At 38.6% G+C, this 25,674-nt stretch overlaps 2 protein-coding genes across 4 annotated transcripts in view; one reads left to right on the forward strand and one right to left on the reverse strand.

Annotated features, from left to right (window-relative positions):
* The window catches only part of PEX7 (peroxisomal biogenesis factor 7), a 128,849-nt gene that overhangs the window by 8,037 nt on the left and 95,138 nt on the right, over positions 1-25,674 (forward strand). For all 3 annotated transcript variants that reach the window (XR_010322980.1, XM_064291268.1, XM_003403995.4), the window contains exons 4-5: positions 24,976-25,053; positions 25,439-25,547. Coding sequence is in view for 2 of the 3 variants with exons in the window: in XM_064291268.1 (XP_064147338.1) it covers positions 24,976-25,053; positions 25,439-25,547 (187 nt within the window). In the remaining variant the exon portion in view is untranslated. The remainder of the gene's footprint in view (positions 1-24,975; positions 25,054-25,438; positions 25,548-25,674) is intronic.
* On the reverse strand, positions 10,290-11,338 carry LOC104845689 (chromobox protein homolog 3-like). The gene has a single exon (XM_064291284.1). The coding sequence runs from the start codon at positions 11,303-11,305 to the stop codon at positions 10,715-10,717; it is 591 nt and encodes a 196-aa protein (XP_064147354.1). The 5' UTR covers positions 11,306-11,338; the 3' UTR covers positions 10,290-10,714.

The following is a 25,674-nucleotide window of genomic DNA, read 5'->3' on the forward strand; positions in this document are numbered from 1 at the left end:
GGGTTAATGTTTTAATTTTGGTCCTTTCTTCTTTTTGGATGTGTGCATTTATTGCTATAAATTGACCTCTGAGCACTGCTTTTGCTGTGTCCCAAAGGTTCTGGTAGGATTGTTTTCATTCTCATTTGATTCTGTAAATTTCTTTATTCCATCCTTAATTTTTTCTATAACCCTGTAGTTTTTGAAAAAGGTGTTGTTCAGTTTACATGTGTTTGATTTTTTTTTCCTTACTTTTTCTGTTACCGATTTCTACTTTTATGGCTTTATGGTCAGAAAAGATGATTTATAATATTTGGAGGCTTTGGATTCTGTTACGGCTTTCTTTATGGCCTAATATGTGTTCTATTTTGTAGAATGTTCCATGTGTGTTGGAAAAGAAAGTATACTTGGTTGCTGTTCGATGGAGTGTTCCGTATATGTCTGTGAGATCAAGTTGGTTGATTGTGGCATTTAGATCTTTTGTGTCTTTATTGAACTTCTTTCTGGATGGTCTGTCCTTCAAAAGTGGTATGTTGAAGTCTCGTACTATAGTTGTTGCTCTGTCTATCTCTCTTTTCAGTGCTGTTAGAGTTCGTTTTATGTATTTTGCAGCCTTGTCATTGGTATGTATATATTTATTATGGTTCTCTTCTCCTGGAGTATTGACCCTTTAATCATTGTATAGTATCCTTCCTTATCCTTTTTGGTGGATTTTACTTTAAAGTCTGTTTTTTCAAAGATCAGTATTGCCACTTCTGCTCTTTTTTGGTTGTTCTTTGCTTGATATATTTTTTTTCCATCCCTTGAGTTTTAGTTTGCTTGTGTCTTTAAGTCTTACGTGAGTCTCTTGTAAGCAGCATGTAGACGGATAGTGTTTTTTCAATCCATTCTGCCACTCTCTGTCTCTTTAATGGTGTATTTAGTTATTTACGTTTGGCGTAATTATCAATAGGTCTAAGTTTAGTGCTGTCATTTTGATGTCTGTTTTTTTGTGTTGTTTACAGTTTCTTTGTTCCACTTAATTTTTGGTGCTGAGTAGTTTTTCTTTATTGTCTTTTCCTCTTTTTCATTGTTGTTGATTTTGTATTTGCTGAGTCTTTATGTTTTTCTGGTTTTTTATTTTGATGTGTAGGATTGTTAGTTTCCTTAGTGGTTAACTTAATATTTACCCCCTTCTTTTCTAAGTTTAAACCAATCATTTATTTCTTCATATCACCTTGACTACCTGTGCATATGAAAGATCTGTAACTACATTTTTTAGCCCCTCTTTTTTGTTTTAATATTTTCTTTTACCTGTTGATGTCTGTATTTCCCTGTTTTCAGTGTTTTAGCTTTGACTTATTCTTGTGACTCCCCTATCTGGGTTTATATCCGGTTGCCCTGTCCTGTGTGCTAGTCTTGGGTTGTTACCAATGTTATTGATTTTCTAACCAGAGGACTGCCTTTAGTAGTTCTTGTAATTTGGTTTGGTTCTTAAAAATTTCCTAAACTTCTGTTTATCTGGAAATGCCCTAAATTCACCATCATATTTGAGAGACAGTTTTGCTGGATATATAATTCGGCTGGCAGTTTTTTTTCCTTCATCCCATAGTCTTCTTGCCTGCATGGTTTCTGCTGAGTAGTCCCAGCTTAGTCTTATGGACTGTCCTTTGTAGATGACTTTTTGTTTATCCCTAGCTGGTCTTAAAATTCTGTCTTTATCTTTGGTTTTGGCAGGTTTAATTATATTTCTAGGTGACTTTCTTTTGGGATCTACCTTGTGTGGAGTTCGATGAACATCTTGGATAGATCTCATCTTTCATAATATCAGGGAAGTTTTCTGCCAACAAATCTTCGACAGTTTTCTCTGTATTTTCTGTTATCCCTCCGTGTTAATAAGGTACTCCAATCACTCGTAGGTTATTACTCATGATAGAGTCCCACGTAATTCTCAAGGTTTCATTTTAAAAAATTCTTTTGTCTGATTTTTCCTCAAATAAGTTCTTGTCAAGTGTTTTATCTTCTGTCTCACTAATTCTGACTTCCATTGCCTCAATTCTGCTCCTATGACTTTCTATTGAGTTGTCTAATTCTGAAATTTTATTATTAATCTTCTGGATTTCTGTTTGCTGTCTCTCTATGAATTCTTGCAGCGTAACTTTCCTGTGTTCTTCTGTTGCTTTGTCTGAGTGTTCCTTGGTTTGGTCTGGGTTTTGGCTGGTCTCCTTTCTAGCCTCTTAAGCCTGCTGCCATTCCAGCTCATAGTGACCCGGTAGGACAGGGTAGAACTGCCCCAAAAAGTTTCCAAGGAGTGCCTGGTGGATTTGAGCTGCTGACCTTACGGTTGGCAGCTGTTCCACTTAACCAGTACACCACCAGGGTTGATGATCTCTTAAAGAGTTCTGTATATTAATCTTTTGTGTTCTGCCTCTGATAATTCCAAGAAGTTTTCTTCCTCTGGAAGATTTCTTTATTCTTTGTTTTGGGAGCTTGCTGAAGCTGTCATGGTCTGCCTGTACATGATCAAGTAGTTTCCGAGCCATCAATAAGTTATTATATTTATTTATTTTATGTGTGCTCACTGTGTCCTAGCTTCTCATTTTGATATGCCCAAATAGGCTTCTCATGTGAGCTTTTTGATCATTGGCACTCTTGAAGCTCTAATGTCCTGTCACCAGGTGGTTAAATCTGTTACTAGGAATGTGAACCCAGGAGTCCATTTTCTTTTCTTGTAGGGATTCAGCTGAGGTGTCAAGGCCATTGGTCTTCAAGTGTGTGGTGCAGGCTTTCACCTGCAGTCCTAGATGGGCAGGGTGATTGGAGTAGGCACAGGTATCTGGCTGCAGTAGGGAATCACTCACTGAACAAGGCAGGGGGTTGACGGCTGTCCCAGAGTGTCTGGGAGAAAAGCACGTCTTTGTTCCATAGAGTGCATGGGTGGGTAAGTTTTGTAGCTGGGCTGTGGGCACCCAATGCTGTTGGCTTTGAGGTCTGGGAGGCACCACTTATTCTTGGACCCCTGTTGTAGGTCGCTAGGCGGTGTGGATGGAGCCACAAGTCCTCAGGCCCCTCATGTGGGCAGGTGAGGACCCTGCTTAATGGGCAGAATGGTCAAATGTCACAAACCTGCTATTCCACCATATGGCTGATACAGTTGAAGTTAAGCTTCAGGTATATACCCTTTTGTGATATGTAATGTTGTGATGTGCTAATGTGTAATGTGCTAATGCACTGTTGAAGTGGGCCCACACAGGTCTGTGCAGGGGAGAAAGGCGTTCAAAGTCCATGGATCCCTTATGCCTGTGCCAAGGCAAAGGAGTTGTGCCTGCCCTGATTTCCTTGCTTAGGGGAGCTGGCAGATTATTTTTTCCTGTTTGTTAATTTGTTCCTTCTCCAAGGCTGGGAGAATGGCTCAGGGCATGTGACAGGTCATACTTCCAGCCCAGGGGAAGAGGCAGTCGATGAAGCTGGCCTGGATCTGGTGCAGAGTGGGGAGGGAGCAGGTAAATCTGAGAGAGGTTCTTCCCAGATGGGTGTTTTTTGATTCACGGGGTAGGTTAGACACGTATACTTATTTTTTGCTGATTGACCGCCTCTTTTCACTGATTCTGGAGGCTTGAGTAGACCTTCTGTCAGTCAGTCTCTCCTGATGTCAGTAATGCATCCCAAATGCCACTGCTTGCCTCACTGCCTGTGCCAGCCACTCCAGCCTGCAGCGTTCTGATTCTCACCAGGACTGGTCAGGCAATATCCTTGCTGCATCTGAACTGTCTCTCCCTCCCTTTACTGCTCAGTCCGATTCCCCAACTTTGCCTTTGATGTTTAGGGCTCCTAGCTTGTCACGTATAATAGATTCACTTGTTTCTTTGGGTCTTTGTCGTACGAGGGACTGCTGGAAGCATCTGACTACTCTGCTGTCTTGGCCCTGCCTCTCCTCTTTCCTAGTGTTTTATCTTACATATTTTAACACCTTTTTTTTAAGCTAGCAGTAGATCCTTCCAATGAAAAGTTTCAAACTTTTTTTCAAATTTGTGTCTACCGTAGTGCCTTGCCCATAAAAGGCCCTCAGTAAATGCTTATTAAATGCAAGAAATGGAGCCCTGGTGCCACAATGGTTAAAATCTTGGCTGTTAACCCAAAGGCGGTAGCTGAAGCTACCAGCTGCTCTGTGGGAGAAAAGACCTGGTGATCCACTCCCATAAAGGTTACAGCCTTGGAAACTCTTTGGGGCAGTTCTTCTCTGTCCTAGAGGGTCACTATGAGTCGAAATGCACTCAACCACGCATGACAATAACCGCAATGTGTGAGAATATTTGTCTTTTGTGATTAAAGATTAGTTATGTGAGTGTTCCAGACATCATTTTATGGCTACAGTTATTAAAAGTCAGTATTTCTAAGATTGTTACTAAAAAAAAAAAAAAAAAAATTTTTTTTTTTTGTTACTAAAAGCAACAAAAAAAAAAGTTTTTTTTTTTTTTTTTTTTTTTAGTAACAATCTTAGAAGTACTGACTTTTAATAACTGTAGCCATAAAATGATGTCTGGAACACTCACATAACTAATCTTACCGTGAAAGCTGTTTGAATAAACATAGTTAAAGCTTATCATATTTTCAGAGACTCTCTGAATATTAACACAGCTTTGGTAAAGGAGGAGCTTTAGCTTTAGCATGTTCAATGCAGGAAACCCGTCAGAGCATCATGACCAGAATTCAGATATTTTTATGGTATCTTCATGATTTTTGTCATTTCCTTGTACTACTTGTAGTATCATTAATGTTTTTTTCTAAATCTACTTTAATTGCTACTTTATCCATGTGGGGTGTGAATCACCTTGCAGGAAGCAATTTGCCCTTTGTTCTTTAATTTTTCAAGTTGTACCAACACCTGAGGCTAATGAATAGGGGTTGACCAGACCCAGAAGGACCACTTGGGGGTCTGTTGTTGTCTAAGGCTCATGAGACATGATGTAATCTATCATGGCCACATTGTGATGCTGATAAGAGCTCTGAGCCCTAAAGCTCAGATGAGCTTCCTGGTTGGTGACCATCCACAGGAGAGTATAACACATCCCTCTTTGGGACATGGAAGTTCCATGCTATGACCCCTCCCAGATTTCACTGTATGTTTTTCTTCATTTGCATCCATTTTATTTGTAATAAAGTTGTAGCTGTAAGCATAGTATAGTTAACTGAGATTCTGTGAGTTGTTCCAGCAAATTAATGAACCCAGAGAGTCAGTGAGAGCCAGCAGGAACTGACACCTGTCTGTTTGGCAGTCTAAAGGAAGGTGTCCTTCCAATAATGTGTGAGCTCTGACCTAGCTCTGCATGGCTAGGGTCCGAGAAATATTGCACGGGCAGCTGGACTGAAAGATGGTGTCCATGTAACTTGTGAGCTCTGACCCAGTTCTGAGTGTCTAGGGTTGGAGAGACAGTATGCCACATGAGTGACTGGTGATGAGGATGGAGAAGTAGGAAGGTGAGGACTGGATCCATTTTCACACCTTGGGAATTGGATGCATGTTGATTCTTACCACGCACTTAGCAAAGGTGGGATTTGCTCACTGTGCCCCTAGCTTAGTGCAGTCCTAAAACAATAATATTCATGAACCCATAGGTTTGATGGCTAGTTTAATATGTACATTTATTTGTGTGTAATGTACATTGAGGTGTATATATCAATATATGTACATATAAATACATGTATAAAGTAAATGTGTGTAATATGCATATGTATATAAAATAGATGTATGTACCACTTAAAATCACCTCATATACAATTAATGGTGAGTGTATTATTTGTTGTTAGCTGCTGTCAAGTTGGCCCCCAACTCACGGTGACCCCACGCACATGGAACAAAATATTTCCCGGCTCTGCACCATTCCACGATCAGTTGTGGATAGGACTGTTGTACTCCATAGGGTTTTCATTGACTGATTTTTGGGCAGTGAAAATGTAGATTGCCATACCTTTCTTCCTAGTCCATCTTAGTCTGGAAGCTGTATTAAAACTTGTTCACCATTATAGCAACACACAAGCATCTGTTGACAGATGGTGGTAGCTGCATATGAGGTGCATTGGCCAGGAATCAAACACGAGTTTCCTGCTTGGAAAGCGAGAATTATACTACTGAATCACCACTGTCTCCTGAGTACATCCTACTTTCTGGGAAATACTGTTCTAGAATGGCCCTGATGGATGTTCACTCAGTCTTTATTTCATCTTAGTGAAAATAAACTTTCCTATTTGACTTTTACTTTAATGTTTAGAAAATTGCTTGTTTTAAGCCAAAATCTACCTTCTAAACCAGCTGTTCCTTCTGATTTCTTTTTCTCAAGCAATGAGAAGAAATCCAGTCTTTCTTTTCTAGACGGACCCTCGAAAACAGCCATCGTGCTCCTTTTAGTCTTCCCTTTTCCAAACTGTGCATTTGTAATTCCTTCAGCCTGTCCTCAGATTATATGGTCACTCTTATCTTTTACCCTCCTGATAACCCTCCTTTGGATACTCCTCCGTTTTCCAATGTCCCTTTTAATTTTGTATGCCTAATTTCTTCCAGAAATATGACAATGAGTGCTGAACTTTGTAAGACTATGCCACCATGATCTTGAGCCTCTACTTCTAATAATGTTATCCAAAGTGACTGTACATTTTTCTCAGCCATGTCATGATGTTGGGTTACCTTGAATCCACCAGTACGGCACCTGTTGTTCCTGCTCTCCAGTTGATTCTGACACATGACAACCCCATGTGTGCAGAGTAGAACTGCTCCATAGGGTTTTCAAGGCTGCGACCGTTCAGAAGTAGGTTACCGGGCCTGTCTTCTGATGCATCTCTGGGTGGGTTTAAACCGCCAGCCTTTCCGCTAGTAGTCAAGTGCTTAACTGTTTGTACCACCCAGAGACTCCCTAGTAAAGCACCTAGGTCTTTGTTATTTGAACTACCGTTAAGTTAGCTTTTCATTGTTCTATAATTATGCAACTGGTTTTTTGAACTAAAGATACACTTTGTCTTTTTTTTTTGAAGAATGCTATCCTAGATTGTCTCTCACTTTTTTTTATTGTACTTTAGATGAAGGTTTACAGAGCAGACTAGCTGCCCATTAAGCAATTAATATATGTATTGTTTTGTGGCATTGGTTGCCAACCCCACAACACATCAACACTCTTACCTTTTCAACCTTAGGTTCCCCATTACCAGCTTTCCTGTCCCCTCCTGCCTTCTCATTGTTGCCCCTGGGCTGGTGTGTCCATTTAATCTCATTTTGTTTTATGGGCCTGTCTAATCTTTGGCTGAAGGGTGAACCTCAGGAGTGACTTCATTACTGAGCTAAAAGGTTGTTTGGGAGCCATACTCTCAGGGCTTCTCCAGTCTCTGTCAGACCAGTTGGTCTGGTCTTTTTTTTTTTTTTTTGCCTCACTTTTTTTTCTTCAGTGTAATTTTTGATAAACATTTGTGTCAGTTAGGGTCCTTTGGCTGTTGGTGTAATAGAACACACAGCTAAACTAAAAGTGGCTTAAATAATCCAAGTTTGTTATTTCATATAACCAGGCATATGAAGGTGGGATGGTTCTAGGCTTGGTTAATTCAGGGGTTGACAATGCCCTTAAATTCCCAAGTTCTTCTGTCTTTCCACTCTCAGTGGGTTTCCTTTGCTCTTATGTTGGTTTCCTCATGGTCTCAAGATGGGCTGCTTATAGTTCCAGGTATCTTCTCCTCACCTTGCAAGGTCAAGAGGCAAAAAAAAAAGAAAAAAAAAAAAAGGAATGTCCCTGTCTTGAGTTTCTTTCTAAGACTAAGAGAAAGCTTCCTTGAAGCCCTTCAGCAGAGATCCCTTCACTTCTCAGTGGCCAGGAGAACATCACGTGCCCGTTCCTGACCCTGTCACTGGTGAGGACAACAAGACCACCACAACTGCCTTCACCTAAACAAGATTTACCCTGTGGGATGAGGAGGGGACCAAGCTTTCACCAAGTGACGTAATTGGGATTTTGCTAGTAATGAGGAAAAGAGGACTAGCCACTGGGGAGCCAACCATCAGCAACTGCCATAGGGCAGGGTGACACACAGAGAACTACTGAGTAAATTAATAAATGAGTGAGTGTAGCCAAATCCTATTTTTTTTGCTATTGTGTTCAAGGAAGCTATATTAAAAAATGGAAACTCTGGTGGCATAGTGGTTAAGAGCTATGGTTGCTTACCAGAAGGTCAGCAGTTTGAATCCACCAGGTGCTCCTTAGGAACTCTATGGGGCAGTTCTACCCTGTCCCATAGGGTTGCTATGAGTCGGAATCAACTAGATAGGAACGTTTATGTTGTAAAATAGAATGGCAAACTATGGTTCATTTTCCTAATGGGAGACAGTAGAATCAGGGTTAACAGCATGGTTTCAGTCAGAGTTGGGTTTGAATGCCAACTCTGTAACTTACCTTCTGTGTGATGTTGTATAATTTACTTATTTTTCCTAAACCTTAGTCTCTTCATTTGTAAGCTGAGGATATTAGTGTTTATATCACTGGGTTGTTGTGAGTGCTTGGAACAAAGCCAACACTAAATAAATATTAGGTATTATTTGCTTTTATAATGGGGTTAGAAAAACTTAAAACAAGGTAGGAATCCTTCAGTTACTCATTTTACCACTAACTGCCTGTCTGAGAAATAGTTCTCAAATTGTCAGGTGAATACCTAAGTACTGAAGCAAAAAGGAGAAATCGAACATTTAGATTTTTTTTTTCTTTTTTTAGACTTGGAGGAATGAGGGTGTTGGTAAAATAAAAAGAAAGAAAAACGGACATTATCCATGTGCATGACTTCTAAATTTTGTGTCAGAACAAGAGTCAAATTCTTCTCCATTTTGTTTAACAGTAACCAACCAAAAAAAAACCAAACCCCGTTGCTGTTGATTCTGACTTATAGCAACCCTATAGGACAGAGTAGCTATGCCCTCATAGGATTTTCCAAGGAGCGGCTGGTAGATTTAAACTGCTGACCTTCTGGTTAGCAGCCGTAGCTCTTAACCACTGCACCACCTTGGCCATTATATCTTTTCAGCCCCATGAAATGCCTTTGGCTTAACCTGCTGCTGAATATATAACAGGAAGAGAAGATTAGGATAATTTAAAAAAGATTCAGAGAGAAGGAAAAAAAGAAGGTGACTGAGAATTTGATTTTTCTACTTCATGACATATAGCACTCAACTATTGAGAGTAAAGTGACTTTAAAGATGACGTAAAATCAATTTAATATTTTTATTTTAATTTCTGATTTTCAGTTTATTACAGTTTTTAAAAATACTTAGTCTGTCCTCATTGTCAAATAGTGAGGCTCATGTATTTGCTGAATTTTTTTTGATATTAGACGCATTTGGAGTTTTTGATTATTTTTTATAAAAACTTATCTTTGAACTAAGTATAGAACTATTAATATTCTGCTGTGAAAATGATTTAACTATATGCATTGTATGGGAAAGATGTACCATATGGTTAAGATTTTGCTTGCCTTGGAGAATGAATCCGTGATTTACCCCTTTGATGATGATAAAAGCTGAAAAGCCTGTAACGGTGAGTGCCAACAAAAAATATTAATGCAAAATGACAACCAGTCATGCATTTCACACCAGTTTGTTCCCTTTGTAAATGCATTTATGTTTTTTTTTTTGGAAAGGAATGTAAAACTATTTATTGACCACTGTTCACCATTATTTACAATAAAGTAAACAATGTACAATTGGATTAACATTCTGATTACTTCGAAGTTGTTTTTTCTGGCTTCAACTGAACCAGTAACCCAGCTACTGAGGAGATTGAACCTACACATAAGGAATGGGTTGGTGTAAAGAAAAACATGTAGGTCAGTAATTTAGATTACAAGTTTGTTCACCCATTTATGCTAGCAGGTCCTAATCTGCAACATTTCTAACCGTCTTTATTACGTTTTCACCAGCAAGGTCTTAGACACTCCATGAATCACGACCTTTAGTCAATAGAGCACAGGGATTTCAACTTTCTGTAAAGGAATGGCTCTCTAGAAGGAACAAATGCCCGTTTAACTAAGCCTTGCCTGGCTTATTAAAATATATCATTATTTGTCTAGTTTTCTTACCTGGGTGGGGAGGTTTTTAGTAGTGATAAGATTTTCCTCTCAGGAAATTTTGCAAATAAACGGCTTCACTTATATGACTATATAGATATGAATTTCGGTACAGATATTTTAAATTGTCCAATTAATTACAGGATCATTTGATTTGAAAACTATGGCTTCAAAACTTTTTTCAGTTTAACTTGAGGGGATCTGTTTCTTGAATTGCTCATAAGGATAGCAGCCCTGAAACAACATGGACTTACCCATGGTTGTAAAATACCATTTTTCTTTAGTTTTGTTTTTGGTGAATATAAAATAAAATAAAATTTACAGATGTATTTACGCACACACACAAGAACAAACAAAAAACCCAGAATGGTCCTTAGGCATACATCATGGGTTGAACACAAGTTCTGATTCAGTAACGACTATGTAAATTTTTCCAATATTTAGAAAAGCTATTCTCTAATGCAGAGGAAATAATATACCATGGTATCAAATGTTCTTTTCTGATAAATGGAGCAACTGCAGAAAGCTTTTATTTATTTGTTCAAAGTAACCAGTGCTATTGATACAATAAAACAACAGCAGCAAAACCCAAAAAACTTCAACAACTCCCAGTACTACTTCAAAACAAACATGTCAAACTTGATTTCCATTAGAATGTAGTTATTCTTCACATTAATAAATCAAAAAACCAAGACCCAGATTTTATATATATGTAAATATATAAAAAGCAACACAATTGTTGAGCTTCATCTACTAGACAAGAATGCCAAGCTAGTCTCTCTTCATAAAATGCAATTACAATTTGAGGGCACTTCATGTTTGCCTCTTTTGCTGGCACCGAGTCTGCCTCATCTGAACCTTTCCACTTCATGAGAAACGATAATTCTCCACTGCTGTCTGTGGCACCAATTATTTGTTTAGGATCAAGACCTCTGGCAAAGCCTCTTGGTTTGTCAGCAGCATCCCTTTTCTTCTTAGATTTGCCGTCATTACATTCGCTGTCAAATAAAGATTTTCTTTTTGTACCATCTTTTTCTTTGCCAGCTTTTTGAGAATTAAGAAATGCTTCAATTAATTTTGGACAATCTAAATTTCCTTCAGGTTCCCAAGTATTAGCAGCATCTGTGAATCCCTTCCACTTCAGAAAATACTCCACCTTCCCATTCACTACACGTCGATCCAGCACTTTTTCCACCACAAATTCTTCAGGTTCTGCCTCTTTGACTTTTTTACTCTTTCTGTTCCGTTTCCTTCCCATTTTTTGTTCACCACCTCCGAGCTGCCTCAGGTCCCGGGTCTGCTGCATCTTTGGTCCTGTGCGCCTACAGCTTAAGCCACATCTGAAGAGGCTGCGTTTATGTTTAAAACTGCAGAACAGATTTGTCATTTGAAAGGATATTTTCTTTTTACAAAATTGAGGAAACGCTTGGGCTTGATACATCTTATTTTGCATACTTAGTCATAAGGAGCTCTGGTAGCACAGTGGTTAAGTGCTCGGCTGCTAACCGAAAGGTCAGCGGTTCAAACACATCAGCTGCTCTACAGGAAAAAGATGTGGCAGTCTACTTCTGTGAAGATTATAGCCTTGGAAACTCTGTGGGGCAGTTCTTCTCTGTCCTGCAGTGTTGCTATGAGTTAGAATCGACTTGATGGTAATGGGTAAACTTAGTCATGGTCAGCCATTCATTCTGGAGTACGTTACAATAATAAATTTTTATTACAGTTAAGAGAGCAGTTTAAAACTTTCCCCCCCCGAAGTTGTCATTTTAGGGAAAGGTAGCTTCTAGCTGTGTATCAGTTGAATCAATTCTCCCTCTGGATTTTACAACCAATTGGATGTAATATCTATCCATACTTTCAACCTTTAATGTTTTGAAAACATTCACTTTTTTTGAGCTTTGTTTAAGTATTTTAACATTTAAACATACACTAAAAGAGCCAGACCTGTGTATATGGATAGCACACATTATGTGGCAGGTATGTGGCACATGTAGTCATTGAAGATGCAGGTATGAATAAGACTCAGGTGCTAATCATTGGTAGTGGTTCTGGGACATACAAGCAAACCAAACCATATAATACCAGTGTGGTAAATATTGAAGGTATGTACAAGATATACTGAGAAAAGAACCAAGGACTATCACAAAACAAGTGCTATTGGAGCTCAGTCTTAGGAATTAGTAGGAGTTTGCTAGGCAGCCCAAAGAGAAAAAAGTATTTCTAACAGAGAAGAGTATCTGCAGAGCTATAAATTTGTGGAAAAGTGTGGCATGTTTAGGTAACCGCAAGTCATTTGGCGTGACTGGAAGGTAGAGTGTGTGCTGTGGGATGGTAGATGTGAGCAGGAAAGGTCAGAAAGGGGCATATCCTCATGGGCCTTGAATGCCTGGTTAGGGGGTTTGGACTAATGTTTCAAAAGTTCTGGAGAAAGATGAATTTTGTAGACTTGGGGCCACATACTGTGGCAGAAAAACAGGACATGGATGGATGGACAAGCTTTTTACCCATTTTCCATTTAATCCACTTCAAGTGTTAGGTAGGACTAGGCTATAATGTAGGTATTTGAAATGAAAAATGGCAGGAAATGCTTGTCTTAGATAAGTGGTAACTTAGGTGAAGGGTAAGACAGTACACAGATACTGGGGAACTTAAATTAAGATTTAAGTTACAAAAAGGAAAAAAAAACACAAATTAAAAAAATTGTTAAAAAATGAAAAACACGTGGGAAAAAGTTAATCTAATGGTATGTCAAATTCGTGCCATAAGCAGATAGAGAAAACAATTATTTCAGATCACTTTAAAAACACAGTATTTTCACTGCTGGTGGGAATGTAAAATGGTACAGCCACTTTGAAAACTGATTTGGCACTTCCTTAAAAAGCTAGAAATAGAACTACCGTACGATTCAGCAATTCCACTCCTTGGAATATATCCCAGAGAAATAAGACCCTTTACATGAACAGATATGTGCACACCCAGCACTGTTTACAATAGCAAAAAGATGGAAGCAACTAAGGTGCGCATCGACAGATGAATGGGTAAATAAGTTATGGTATAGTCATCGATAAAGAGCAATAATGAATCCGTAAAACATTTCATAATATGGAGAAATCTGGAAGGCATTATGTTGAGTGAAATTAGTCAGTTGCAAAAGGACAAATACTGTATGAGACCACTATTATAAAATCTTGAGAAATAGTTTAAACAGAGAAGAAAATATTCTTTGATGGTTACGAGAGGGGGAAGGGAGGGCGGGAGGGGGTATTCACTAATTAGATAGTAGATAAGAACTATTTTAGGTGAAGGGAAAGGCAACACACAATACAGGAGAGGTCAGCACAACTAGACTAAACTAAAAGCAGAGAAGTTTCCTGAATAAACTGAATGCTTCAAAGGCCAGCATAGCCGGGGCAGGGGTTTGAGAACCATGGTTTTAGAGGGCATCTAGGTCAATTGGCATAATAAAATCTATTAAGAAAACATTCTGCATCCCACTTTGGAGAGTGGCGTCTGGGGTCTTAAACGCTAGCACATGGCTATCTAAGATGCATCAATTGGTCTCAACCTACCTGGAGCCAAGGAGAAAAAAGAACACCAAAGACACAAGGTAATTATGAGCCCAAGAGACAGAAAGGGCCACATAAGCCAGAGACTACATCAGCCTGAGACCAGAAGAACTAGATGGTGCCCAGCTACAACCAATGACTGCCCTGACAGGGAACACAACAGAGAACCCCTGAGGGAGCAGGAGAACAGGGGGATGCAGACCTCAAATTCTCATAAAAAGACCAGTCTTAATGGTCTGACAGAGACTAGAAGGACCCCGGAGGTCATGGTCCCCAGACCTTCTGTTAGCCCAAGACAGGAACCATTCCTAAAACCAATTCTTCAGACAGGGATTAGACTGGACTATGGGATAGAAAATGATACTGGTGAGGAATGAGCTGCTTGGATCAAGTAGACACATGAGACTATGTGGGCAGCTCCTGTCTGGAGAGGAGATGAGAGAGCAGAGGGGCTCACAAGCTGGCTAAATGGACATGAAAATAGAGAGTGGAAGGAAGGAGTGTGCTGTCTCATTAAGGGGAGAGCAACTAGGAGTATATAGCAAGGTGTATATAAATTTTTGTATGAGAGACCTACTTGATTTGTAAACTTCCACTTAAAGCACAAAAAAAAACAAACAGTATTTTGATCGTAACTCCCTAATGAGATGTATTTGATAAACATAAATAATTGCAAAGAAATTTTAAACTACATTCAGAAAAATCAGTATTGTTATTTGAAACTCTTATATGCATATTGTAGGATAAAGTGTATCAGTTATTACGTTGTTAGAGGCCAAAAGTTTTAATGGAAGAGAAAAGATATAAGAATAAAATCAAAGAAGTAGAAACAATCTCAAAATTGAATGGGAATTATTCATATAAACTTGTAATTTATTTTTCTCTTTCTAAAAAAAAACTACATACTTCCTAGCTCTTTCCACTGTAAAGACCTAAAAGCAATGATGTTTGAATAGCAGTGAGTACCCCTAGTGCCTAGATTATGGTGCCTAAATACTAGCCCACTAAAAGGAACATATAGGAACATGTATATTTGGAGAAATAGTTGCTTCCAGGGTTTGGCAGGAAATATACAAGGTAAATCCTAGATGTCTTGGTCAGAAAGCAAGAAAGTTATGAAGGACCACTGGAGTCATGTCAAAAGTTTAGAAGAGACAACTTGAAGGGGCTCTCATTGGCCAAAGGTGGGAGAATTTGAACGTCAAAAAGAATAACAGCAATGAATTGAAATACTATATACAACCATGTGCATGTGTACACATTTATATTTTCATTCATTACGTGGAGTTATAATGATTAAAAATAATCTGGTCACCATAAAGTTTACTAGGACAACCAACTCATTATTCTGAAAATTGATAAAGACTCAGAATTTATCCTACCTTTCCTTTATTTATATTGGAAATCAAATAGTTTGTAAGAAAAATTCTTTGTACAAGAATTCCAGCTAATAAATGCGGAAAGAATGACAGAAAGTCAGTGGTTAGTAACCCCTAATGAAATAATGACTCTAGGCAGGGCTTGTCAGTGAATGCTAAAATTTAAGATTGATACATACCTGGCACAAATCGCTAAGTGCTCGACTGCCATCTGAAAGATCGGTGGTTTGAACCCACCCAGAGGTGTCTTGGAAGACAAGCCTGGCAATCTGTTTTTGAAAGGTAACAGTCTTGAAAACCCTGTGGAGCAGTTCTACTCTACATACTTTCGGTCACTGTGAATTGGTATCAACTAGACAGCATCTATCAGCAACAATAAAAACATCTTCTAAACAATCTTAAAAAAAAAATAATCTTAGGATTACTAAAAATAGGTTAGCCAGAAATTATACACTTCCTGATACAATAGGCCATCATCATCAAAAAGAACATTTCAAGATCTATTCTGAAGTACAATGCTGTCAGTGATAGGATAATATCCATACATCTGCAAGGAAGACCAGTTAATATGACTGTTATTCAAACTCACGCACTAACCACTAAGGCCAAAGATGAAGAAATTGAAGATTTTTACCAACTTCAACAGTCTGAAATTGATTGAACGTACAATCAGGATGCATTGATAATTACTGGTAATTGGAATGCGAAAGCTGGAAACGAAGGTTTGGTAGGTGGAAAATGTGGCCTTGGCAATAGAAATGATGCCAGAGATCACATGATAGAATTTTGCAAGACCAATGACTTCGTTGTTTCAAATACCTTTTTTCAACAACATAAATAGCAACTATACACGTGGACCTAGCCCAATGGAATACACAGGAATCAAATTAGCTACACCTGTGGAAAGATACGATGGAAAAGCTCAATATCATCAGTCAGAACAAGGCCAGGGACCAACTGCAGAACATACCATCAGTTGCTCATATGCAAGTTCAAGGTGAAACTGAAGAAAATTAGAACAAGTCCACAAGAACCAAAGTACAACCTTGAGTGCATCCCACCTGAACGTAGAGACCATCTCAAGAATAGAGTTGATGTGTTGAGCACAAAGGATTGAAGACCAGACAGGTTGTGGAATGACATCAAGGATATCATACATGAAGAAAGCTGGAGGTCATTAAAAAGACAAGAAAGAAAGAAAAGACCAAAATGGATGTCAGAAGAGACTCTGAATCTTGCTGTTGAATATCAAGTAGCTAAAGTAAAAGGAAGAAATAATGAAGAGCTGAACAGAGATTTAAAAGGGCGGCTCAAGAAGACAAAGTAAAGTATTATAATGACATGTGCAAAGACCTGGAGACAGAAAACCAAAAGGGAAGAACACACGTGGCATTTCTCAGGCTGAAAAAACTGAAGAAAAAATTCAACCCTTGAGATGCAATGCTGAAAGATTCTATGGTGAAAATATTAAACAATGCAGGAAACATCAAAAGAAGATGGAAGGAATACACAGTCATTATACTAAAAAGAATTGGTCAGTGTTCAACCATTTCAGGAGGTAGCATATGATCAGGAACCGATGGTATTGAAGGAAGAAGTCCAAGCTGCACTGAAGGCATTGGCGAAAAACAAGGCTCTAGGGATTGACGGAATACCAAATGAGGTATTTCAGCAAACAGATACAGCACTGGAAGTGTTCATTCGTCTATGCCAAGAAATTTGGAAGACAGCTTCCTGGCCAACTGACTGGAAGAGATCCATATTTATGCCTATTCCCAAGAAAGGTTATCCAACTGAAGGCGGAAGTTATCAAACAATATACACAAGTAAAAGTTTGCTGAAGAGCATTCCAAAGTGGCTGCTGCAGTATATTGACAGGAATTACCAGAAATTCAAGCTGGATTCAGAAGAGGACGTGGAACCAGGGATATCACAGCTGATGTTAGATGGATCCTGGCTGAAAGCAGAGAATACCAGAAAGATGTTTACCTGTGTTTTATTGACTATACAAAGGCATTCGACTATGTGGATCATAATAAATTATGGATAACATTGTGAAAAATGGGAATTCCAGAACACTTATTTGTGCTTGTGAGGAACTTGTGCATAGATCAAGAGGCAGTCATTCAAACAGAACAAGGAGATACTGCATGGTTTAAAGTTAGGAAAGGTGTGTGTCCAGGTTGTAGCCTTTCATACCTATTCATTCTATATGCTGAGCAAATAATCTAAGAAGCTGGACTGTAGTATGAAGAACAGGCATCAGGATTGGAGGAAGACTCGTTAACAGCCTGTATTATGTAGATGACACAGCCTTGCTTGCTGAAAGTGAAGAGGACTTGAAGCACTTACTGATGAAGATCAAATAAAGAGCCTTCTGTATGGATTACTCCTCAACATAAAACCAAAATCCTCACAACTGGACCTATAAGCAACATCATGATAAATGGAGAAGATTGTAGTTGTCAAGGATTTCATTTTACTTGGATCCACGATCAACACCCATGGAAGCAGCAGTCAAGAAATCAAAAGATGTACTGCATTGGGCAAATATGCTGCAAAAGACCTTGTAAAGTGTTAAAATGGAAACATGCCACCTTGAAGTCTAAGATGGGCCTGATCCAAGCATGGTATTTTCAGTCACCTCATATGCGTGCGAAAGCTGGACAATGAATAAGGAAGACTGAAGAAGAATTGATGCCTTTGACTTGTGGTGTTGGTGAAGAATATTGAGTATACCATGGACTGACAAAAGGACAAACAAATCTGCCTTGGAAGAAATACAACCAGAATGCTGCTTAGAAGCAAGAATAGCGAGACTACATTGGACATGTTATCAGGACGGATCAGTCCCTGGAGAAGGACATCTTGGTAAAGGTAGAGGGTCAGTGAAAAAGAGGAAGACCCTCAACAAGATGGATTGACCCAGTGGCTGCGCCAGTGGGCTTAAGCATAGCAACATTGTAAAGATGGCATAGGACCAGGCGTTATTTTGTTCTGTTGTACGTGGGGTCGCTATCAGTCAGAGTCTACTCTGTGGCTCCTAACAACAACAACAACACGATAGGGAAGCTTTGGTGGGGCAGTGGTTAAGCATTTGGCTGCTAACCAAAAGATTGTCAATTCGAATCCATCAGCTGCTCCTTGGTCAACCCTATGGGGCAGCTCTACTCTCTTCTATAGGGCCACTATGAGTCAGAATTAACTGGACAGCAATGGGTAATAAAAAAAAAAAAAAAATTTTTTTTAATACAATAGGAGGCTTAAAAAAAAAAACTGAACTAAATCTAATCAAGTCTCTAGATCTAACTTCCAATTTACAGAAAATAGAGAGGGTTGAGGAAAAAGTTCACCACCACCATCAGGAAACAATGAAGCAGATCCAGAATATAGAATACGGGACTAATAACTTGGTTTCTTCAAGAAATAATTGATGGGAAAGGGTGGGGGGAGGGTAGTAAGGGGACAGAAGGGAAAAGTGGAGGGGTAGGGAGGGAGGGACTGTTTTAAGTTAGAAGAGGGTTGAGAGAAATAACAGCTAAATGTAAAAATGAGGACCTTGCTTGGATTCTGATACAAGTAAACCAACTGTAAAAAAGACATTTTTGACACAATCACGAAAATATCAATATGGTCCGAATAGTAGATGATACTAATTGTTAATCTTGTTAGGTGTGAAGTAGCCTTGTTCTTACATTAAAAAAAAAAAAAAAGGTTTTATCTGTTAGAGATGCTAAAGTATTTATGAGTGAAATGTCCTGCAGGGGGCAGATGAAACAAGATGGGCAAAATGCTGATAATTATTAAAAGTGTGTGATAGGTACATAGAGATTTATTATACTGTCCTCTCTACTTTTATGCACTTAAAAAATTTCCATAATGAAGAAATTTTTAAATGTTTTAAGTTTCACTTTAAAAGAAATACATAGCCCTTTCTAATCTCTCAGTAATTAAAACTAAAGTGTCCCTTTCCTTTTTATTGATACAGGTAAGTATGAAAATTCTGGATACAGTTTTTATTTGATGATTTTTAATTAAATAGGCAAACTTAAAAAGGGCAATCCTTTACAGCAGATTAAAAACAAGCTCTTTGGGAATTGGTTTCAGTAATAAAAAATTTGTCCTCATACTATGGCTTTGAGGAGGTTCACATTTCATAAAGCAGCACAAAATACTGCTCAGTGGTTTTTTTTTTTGTCCTTTTTCCATTTTCCCTATTAATTTTCTTCATTACTGCCAGCAGTCATTTCAGAAGATAGGCCTTTAGAGAGCTCTGCTTGTAAAGCATATTTTTTCTTTTTTATATTTAATCTGACCATTTGCCGTGTTCACTATTTAAGTGGGAGTGAAGGGGGAAGCTGGGAATAGGGAAGAGATAGAAAAGTAGACTAATATGAGATGTGCTTTCTGTTCAGACTTGTTTTTTTGTTCCTTTATTCATTCTTTCATTCATTTCAAAGATACTTATCTATTACCTCTACTGTAACAGGTTTGATTTTTTTGGTTTACTATGTGTGTTGTCCTTCACTTGGCTGAGAAGATGAGCAAGTCAGACATGGTCCTTGCCCTTCTGGAGTCCTGGCCCAAGCGCTGGGGAGAGGGGCTTTAGGCTGGTTATCTAATTTATAATTTGATAAGTACTGTGAATATACAGAGTGCTACAAGGGAGGAAAATCTTGTCTGGGGAGGGGGCAGAGAGGGCATCCTTGAATCTTTTGAAACCAAAAACCCATTGCTGTTGTGTCGATTTTGATTCATGGCGACTCCGTACATTATAAAGTAGAATTGTGTTCCGTGAGGTTTTCTTGGCTGTAATCTTTATGGAAGCCGATCTCCAGGTGTTTCCTTCCATGGTGCTACTGGGTGGGTTTGAACCACCCACCTTTTGGTTAGTAGCTGAGAGCAAACCATTTGTGCCACCCAGGGACCTTAGATGGAAAAGTGTAAAGAGGAATAGTGTTAGACGAAAAGGAAAGTGCACGCTTGAAGGGCAAGGGTTGCGGCAGTGTGCCTGGAGTAGTCATGGTTTTGGTTATTATGCTATGATTAGTGGAAAGACATGAAGGTTTTATAAAATTTATTATGAAATATTTCATGCATATAAAACCTATGTGAGATGTAAAAATAATATAATGAATGCTTGCATATTCACCATCTAACTTAAGGAATAAAACATTACTTATATTGTTCCTTCTAGACCCTGGATATCCCTTTCCGATGTCCCTGGTTACCTTTTTCTTCAAACATGACAGACAAGCTTGTTCCCAGCTTCAGAATCTTTCCTTGTAATTCTCTCTACCTGAAAGTCTTTCCTCTCAAATCTGCAGAGTTCTCTCTTGAAGATATTCAGAGAGAACTGTCTGTTATTTTCTGGTCCCCGTACTATACGGTCCCTATGAGTTGGAATCAACTTGACAGCACAGGATTTTTTACTTTGCCTTTTTTTTTGTAGTTACTTGTTTTGAGATTATACATTTTTAAATTTATAGCCTTTTTCTCCTACTAGAATATAAAATCCTTGATGGCTAAGATTTCATCCCTTGTCTAACATAATATCCCCTCGTGCCTTGCAAATAGTAGGTTCTTGATAAGTCTTTTTTGCATGTATGAATGAATTAACTTGAAGTGGGATAATGGAACCCATTCATTCCTTTTGTGCTGTCACCAGACATCTTTCTAGCTGTGGGCTCTTTTCAGAACTTGAGGTTAATTCTGAAGCCCTGTTGCTGCTAGACGTTTCCACTTGGCTGTCTTGCTGTAGCCTCAAACTCAGTATGTCTAAAATTATACATTATCTTCCTTCCTCAGTTTTGTTAATGCCAGCGTCACTGACAGTCCTCAGGCACAAAACCTTGTGGTGATCTTGCAGTATTTATTATTCATAATCTCTAGGGTGGCTCTATATCCCTGTTTATGCCTTCTTGGGAAGTTTCTGGTCACTGTTTTCACCTCTGCTTTCTGCCTGTTGACATTTATTTTTCCTTTTTTTTAAGCTGTACTTTAGATGAAGGTTTACAGAGCAAACTAGCTTCTCATTAACCAATATACATATTGTTTTGTGACGTTGGTTGCCAGCCCCATGTCATGTCAACACTCTCCCCTTCTCGACCTTAGGTTCCCCGTTACCAGCTTTCCTGTCCCCTCCTGCCTTCTTGTCCTTGCTTTTGGGCTGGTGTGTCCATTTAGTCTTGTATCATTTTATGTGTCTGTCTAATGTTTGGCTGAAGGGTGAACCTCAGGCGTGACTTCGTTACTGAGCTAAAAGAATGCCCAGGGGCCATACTCTCGGGGTTTCTCCAGTCTCTTTCAGGCCAGTAAGTCTGGTCTCTCTTTGTGTGTGTGTGTGGTGTGTGTGTGTGTGTGTGTGTGAGTTGGCATTTTGTTCTACATTTTTCTCCAGCTCTGTCTGGGACCCTCTATCATGATCTCTGTCAGAGCAGTTGGAGGTGGCCGGGCACCATCTAGTTGTGCTGGATTCAGTCTGGTGGAGGCTGTGGTAGTTGTGTCCATTAGTCTAATTCGACTACTTTTTCCCTTGTATCTTTGGTTTTCTTCATTATCCCTTGCTCCAGATGGGGTGAGACCAGTGGGGTATCTTAGATGGCCACTCCAAGCTTTTAAGACCCCAGACGCTACTCGTCAAAGTCTGTTGACATTTTAATCACCTCTTGAGGCCCTACTTGAATCTTCTCCTTTGGGCATCAAGCTGATGACTTTGAGAATCTTTTTATGTGCTTATTGGCTATTTGTATATTTTCTTTGCTTAACTATCTATTCAAGTCCTTTGCCCATTTTTTGGTTGGGCTGTTTGTCTTTTTGTTGTTTAGTTGTAGGAGTTCTTTATATATTCCTGATAATAAGCCCTTATCAGATGGTTACCAAATATTTTCTCCCATTTTGTAGGTTTTATCTTCACTTTGCTGATAAAGTTCTTTGATAAAAGTTTTAGTTTGGATGAAATCCAGTTTATCTATTTTTGTCTTGTGTTGATTATGCTTTTGGTGTCATATATAATAGTCCTTTGTTAAAAACCAGGCCCAAAGATTACCCTTAGGCTTTGTTCTAAGAAATTTATGGTTTTAGTTTTTACACTTAGGCCCTTAATCCATTTTGAGTTAATTTTCATATATCGTGTGAGGTTTGGGTCCAGCTTCTTTCTTTTACATGTGGAGATCCAGTTGTTATCAGCACTATTTATTGGAGAGACTCTTTTTTCTTGGTGAAATGGACTTAGCACCCTTGTTGAAAATGAGTTGACTGTAAATGTGTGGGTTTATTTCTGGATTCTGTTCTATTCGTGTTGTATGTCTATCATTATACCAATACCAGGCTTTTTGATTACTTTAGCTTTGTGGTATGTTTTGAAATCAGGAAGAGTGAGTCTTCTTTCTTCGTTCTTCTTTTTCAAGATTGCTGTGGCTGTTTTGGACCCCTTGTCATTCCATATCAACTTAAGGATTGGCTTTTCCATTTCTTCAAAAAAGACTGTTGGAATTTATTGGGATTGCATTGAATCTAGAGGTTGCTTTGGGTAGTATTAACAGCTTAACAATACTAATCTTCCAATCTATGAACGTGAAATGTCTTCCCATTTATTTAGGTCTTCTTTAATTTCTTTCAGCAATGTTTTACAATTTTCAGTATACGGATCTTTTACATCCATGGTCAGACTTATTCCTAGGTATGTTATTCTTTCAGGAACTTAGCCTGATCACTTTAATTACTCTTAAATACAGTAAAATACAGAAAAAACTTACTGATTGAGTTTCTGCATTTTCTTCCTTATTATTCTATTTTTAACCTCACGACCATGTGTGTCCTCTGCTTAGTTCTGTCCTAGGGCCCTAATGCTTGCTACTTTGTTGTGTGATACATAAGACTGCTGGTAGCATCACTGCCATCAACATCATTTTCTTACCTCCTGTCTTTTGTTTTCATTGGGGCTGGGTTCTCTCTGAGACTATGGAGGCTCACACAGTTTTAAAAGAAATGAGAAGGCATAGATTTTGACTCTTACATCACATTGGAAGTGTGTTAACGCAGTGGAAGCTGAGCTGTATAATGTTATTTTTTATTTCTATTTGTTCAGTTATCTTCTAAAATTTAAACAGTCGCTCTGTATAGCTACTTAGCAGTAATGTAGGTTGTGAAAATAAATTTTTGTTGTTAGTTGCCATCAAGCTGGCTTTGGCTCATGGTGACCCATGTGTCACAGAATGAAACGTTGCCTGGTCCTGTGCCATCTTTATGATTGTTGGTGTCTTTGAGTCCATTGTTGCAGCCATTGCATCATTCCATCTCATTGAGGGTTTCCCTTGCCTCCATTGGCCCTCCACTTGAGCAAACTTGATGTCCTTCTCCAGCGATCAGTCCCTCCTAGTGATGCGCCCAAAGTAAGTGAGTCAAAGTCTCAGACAATATTCTGCGATCCCTAGGGTTTTCATTGGCTAATTTTTGAATGTAGATCACCAGGCCTTTCTTTCTAGTCTGTCTTAGTCTGAAAGCTCCACTGAAACCTGTCCACCATGGGTGACCCTGCTGGTATTTGAAATACCAGCGTGACATAGCATCTAGCATCATAGCAACACATAAGCCACCGCAGTGCAGACTGACAGATGGGTGGTGGGAAGATAAATTATGCTGGTTAAAACCAGCATTTATTGTGTGCCTGTTACATTGCGATGAGTAGAGAGGCTTACAAGATGGTCTTACTCATGAGTACTCTCCATAATCTAGCAGTGTGACAGTTATTTCACATTAATTTTAATAAAATATGGTAAGCACTAAATTAGACATTGGTCAAAGATGTTTTGGAGTGCACTGATAGAAGCATCTTACTCTTTGAGGGGGTGTCCAGGGAGGCTTATTTCATAAAGGGGTTATTGGGTCCAGGTCTTGAAGGTTGAGCAGGAGTTCGCCAAGTGAACAGGTGTATTAAGTTCTTGGATGTAGATAATTCTTGAAAGCAAAATGCAATCAGTCTGGGCCAACATGTAGCTCCAGCAAAGAGAGGGACCAGCAAGGACAAAGCTTTGTTTCCTGATACTGGGGTCCAAAGTCTCTGTGAAGTCCCAAGACAGCAGTGCCCCCAAGCAGCATGCTGTAGCATAGTGATTAAGAGTGGTTTCTGCAATTAGGCTATTTAGGTTCAAATTTCTGTAACTTACTAGCTCTGGAAACTTGGACAAGTTACATAACTACTTGGAACCATGGCGTAGTATCTTCTTCATAGAAGCGAAGATTAAATGAGATAAAACATGTAAAGTATTGATAACAACATCTGGCACATAGTACTTGCTCAATAAAGGTTTGCTAAGGAGCCCTGGTGGTGCAGTGGTAAAGCACTCGGCTGCTAACTGAAAGGCCAGTGGTTTGAACCCATTAGCTGCTCTGAGGGAGAGAGATGTGACAGTCTGTTTCTATAAAGATTACAGCCTTTTGTATAAAATGACAAAATGAAAAAAAATTTTCATGTGGTTCATTTGAAATGGTTCACTGAAAGCGGTGAGGCATAGATTAGAAAAGTAGCATAGCATAACTAAAGCTGTTTACCAAGAGATCTGAAAGGATCACCTGGTTTCTGTGAGCTTTTTCTAAGAAAGGCCAGATATGGATATTAGTTGAATTTTAATGCTTTCTGATAAACATTGACTGGGAGCCTTTTTAGATGACTAACTTTCTAATCTGCTTTGACATTTCTTTGAGGTGCTGCAAACAGTGATTTGTTGGTAGGCTTAAAAATATGTATAATTTGTTTTAGTGAGGAAGGTTTTGAAATATTCTGTAAGGAATAAGTCTGGAGGAATGAGCAAGATGGGCTTTGCATTTCTCAGACACCAGGTGGAGGTTTTTAGGACTTTATTTGATATTTCAACAAAATAAATTAGTTGTTCTAACTGGCTATCACTGTTATAAAGAGATAAAATGTAATATTGAACTTGATGCTCTTACACTTTCTCAATGGCACTTTAAAATGTTTTTAGGTCTATAGTGTCGATTGGAGCCAAACCAGAGGTGAACAGCTTGTAGTGTCTGGCTCATGGGATCAGACTGTAAAACTGGTATGTCAGCTTTACTGTTTTTAAAAACAAATACTCCCTTCCCCAAAGTGTCTGCTGAATTCTTTTCCAAAACATAATTCTGTAGCTTTTAAATTGGGCAGCTGTTTGTCTCTTAAAAATATATATACTAAAACATTTATTATAATTTAAAATTTTCTAATCTTTTGCCTGTAAACTAGTAATTAGAAAAAATAATTAGCTCAGCATTATTTGGGCCCCTTAAATAATGTCTTGCTTTATGTAAAAATAAACATTTACAAAGTCCTTGAGATATTTATGTATATTATATGTATATTTTAATATATTTATTTCATATATATGTAGTATTCATTAAAGCATGTATTTGAATTTACCTCCACTTAGTAATTTATTTATTTATTTTTAGTGGGATCCAACTGTTGGAAAGTCACTGTGCACTTTTAGAGGCCATGAAAGTGTCATATACAGCACAATCTGGTCTCCCCACATCCCTGGTTGCTTTGCTTCGACCTCAGGTAAATTCCTTGCTATTTAGCAAAAGCCATAGGGTTGCTATGAGTCGGAATAGACTCAACGGCACTGGGTTTGGTTTTTGACTTCTAATGAATGGTGGCCTGCGTGCCCCAGTAGGTGGCGCTGTGT

The sequence above is a fragment of the Loxodonta africana genome, chromosome 1, assembly GCF_030014295.1.
Source record: "Loxodonta africana isolate mLoxAfr1 chromosome 1, mLoxAfr1.hap2, whole genome shotgun sequence".
Lineage (NCBI taxonomy): Eukaryota > Metazoa > Chordata > Mammalia > Proboscidea > Elephantidae > Loxodonta > Loxodonta africana.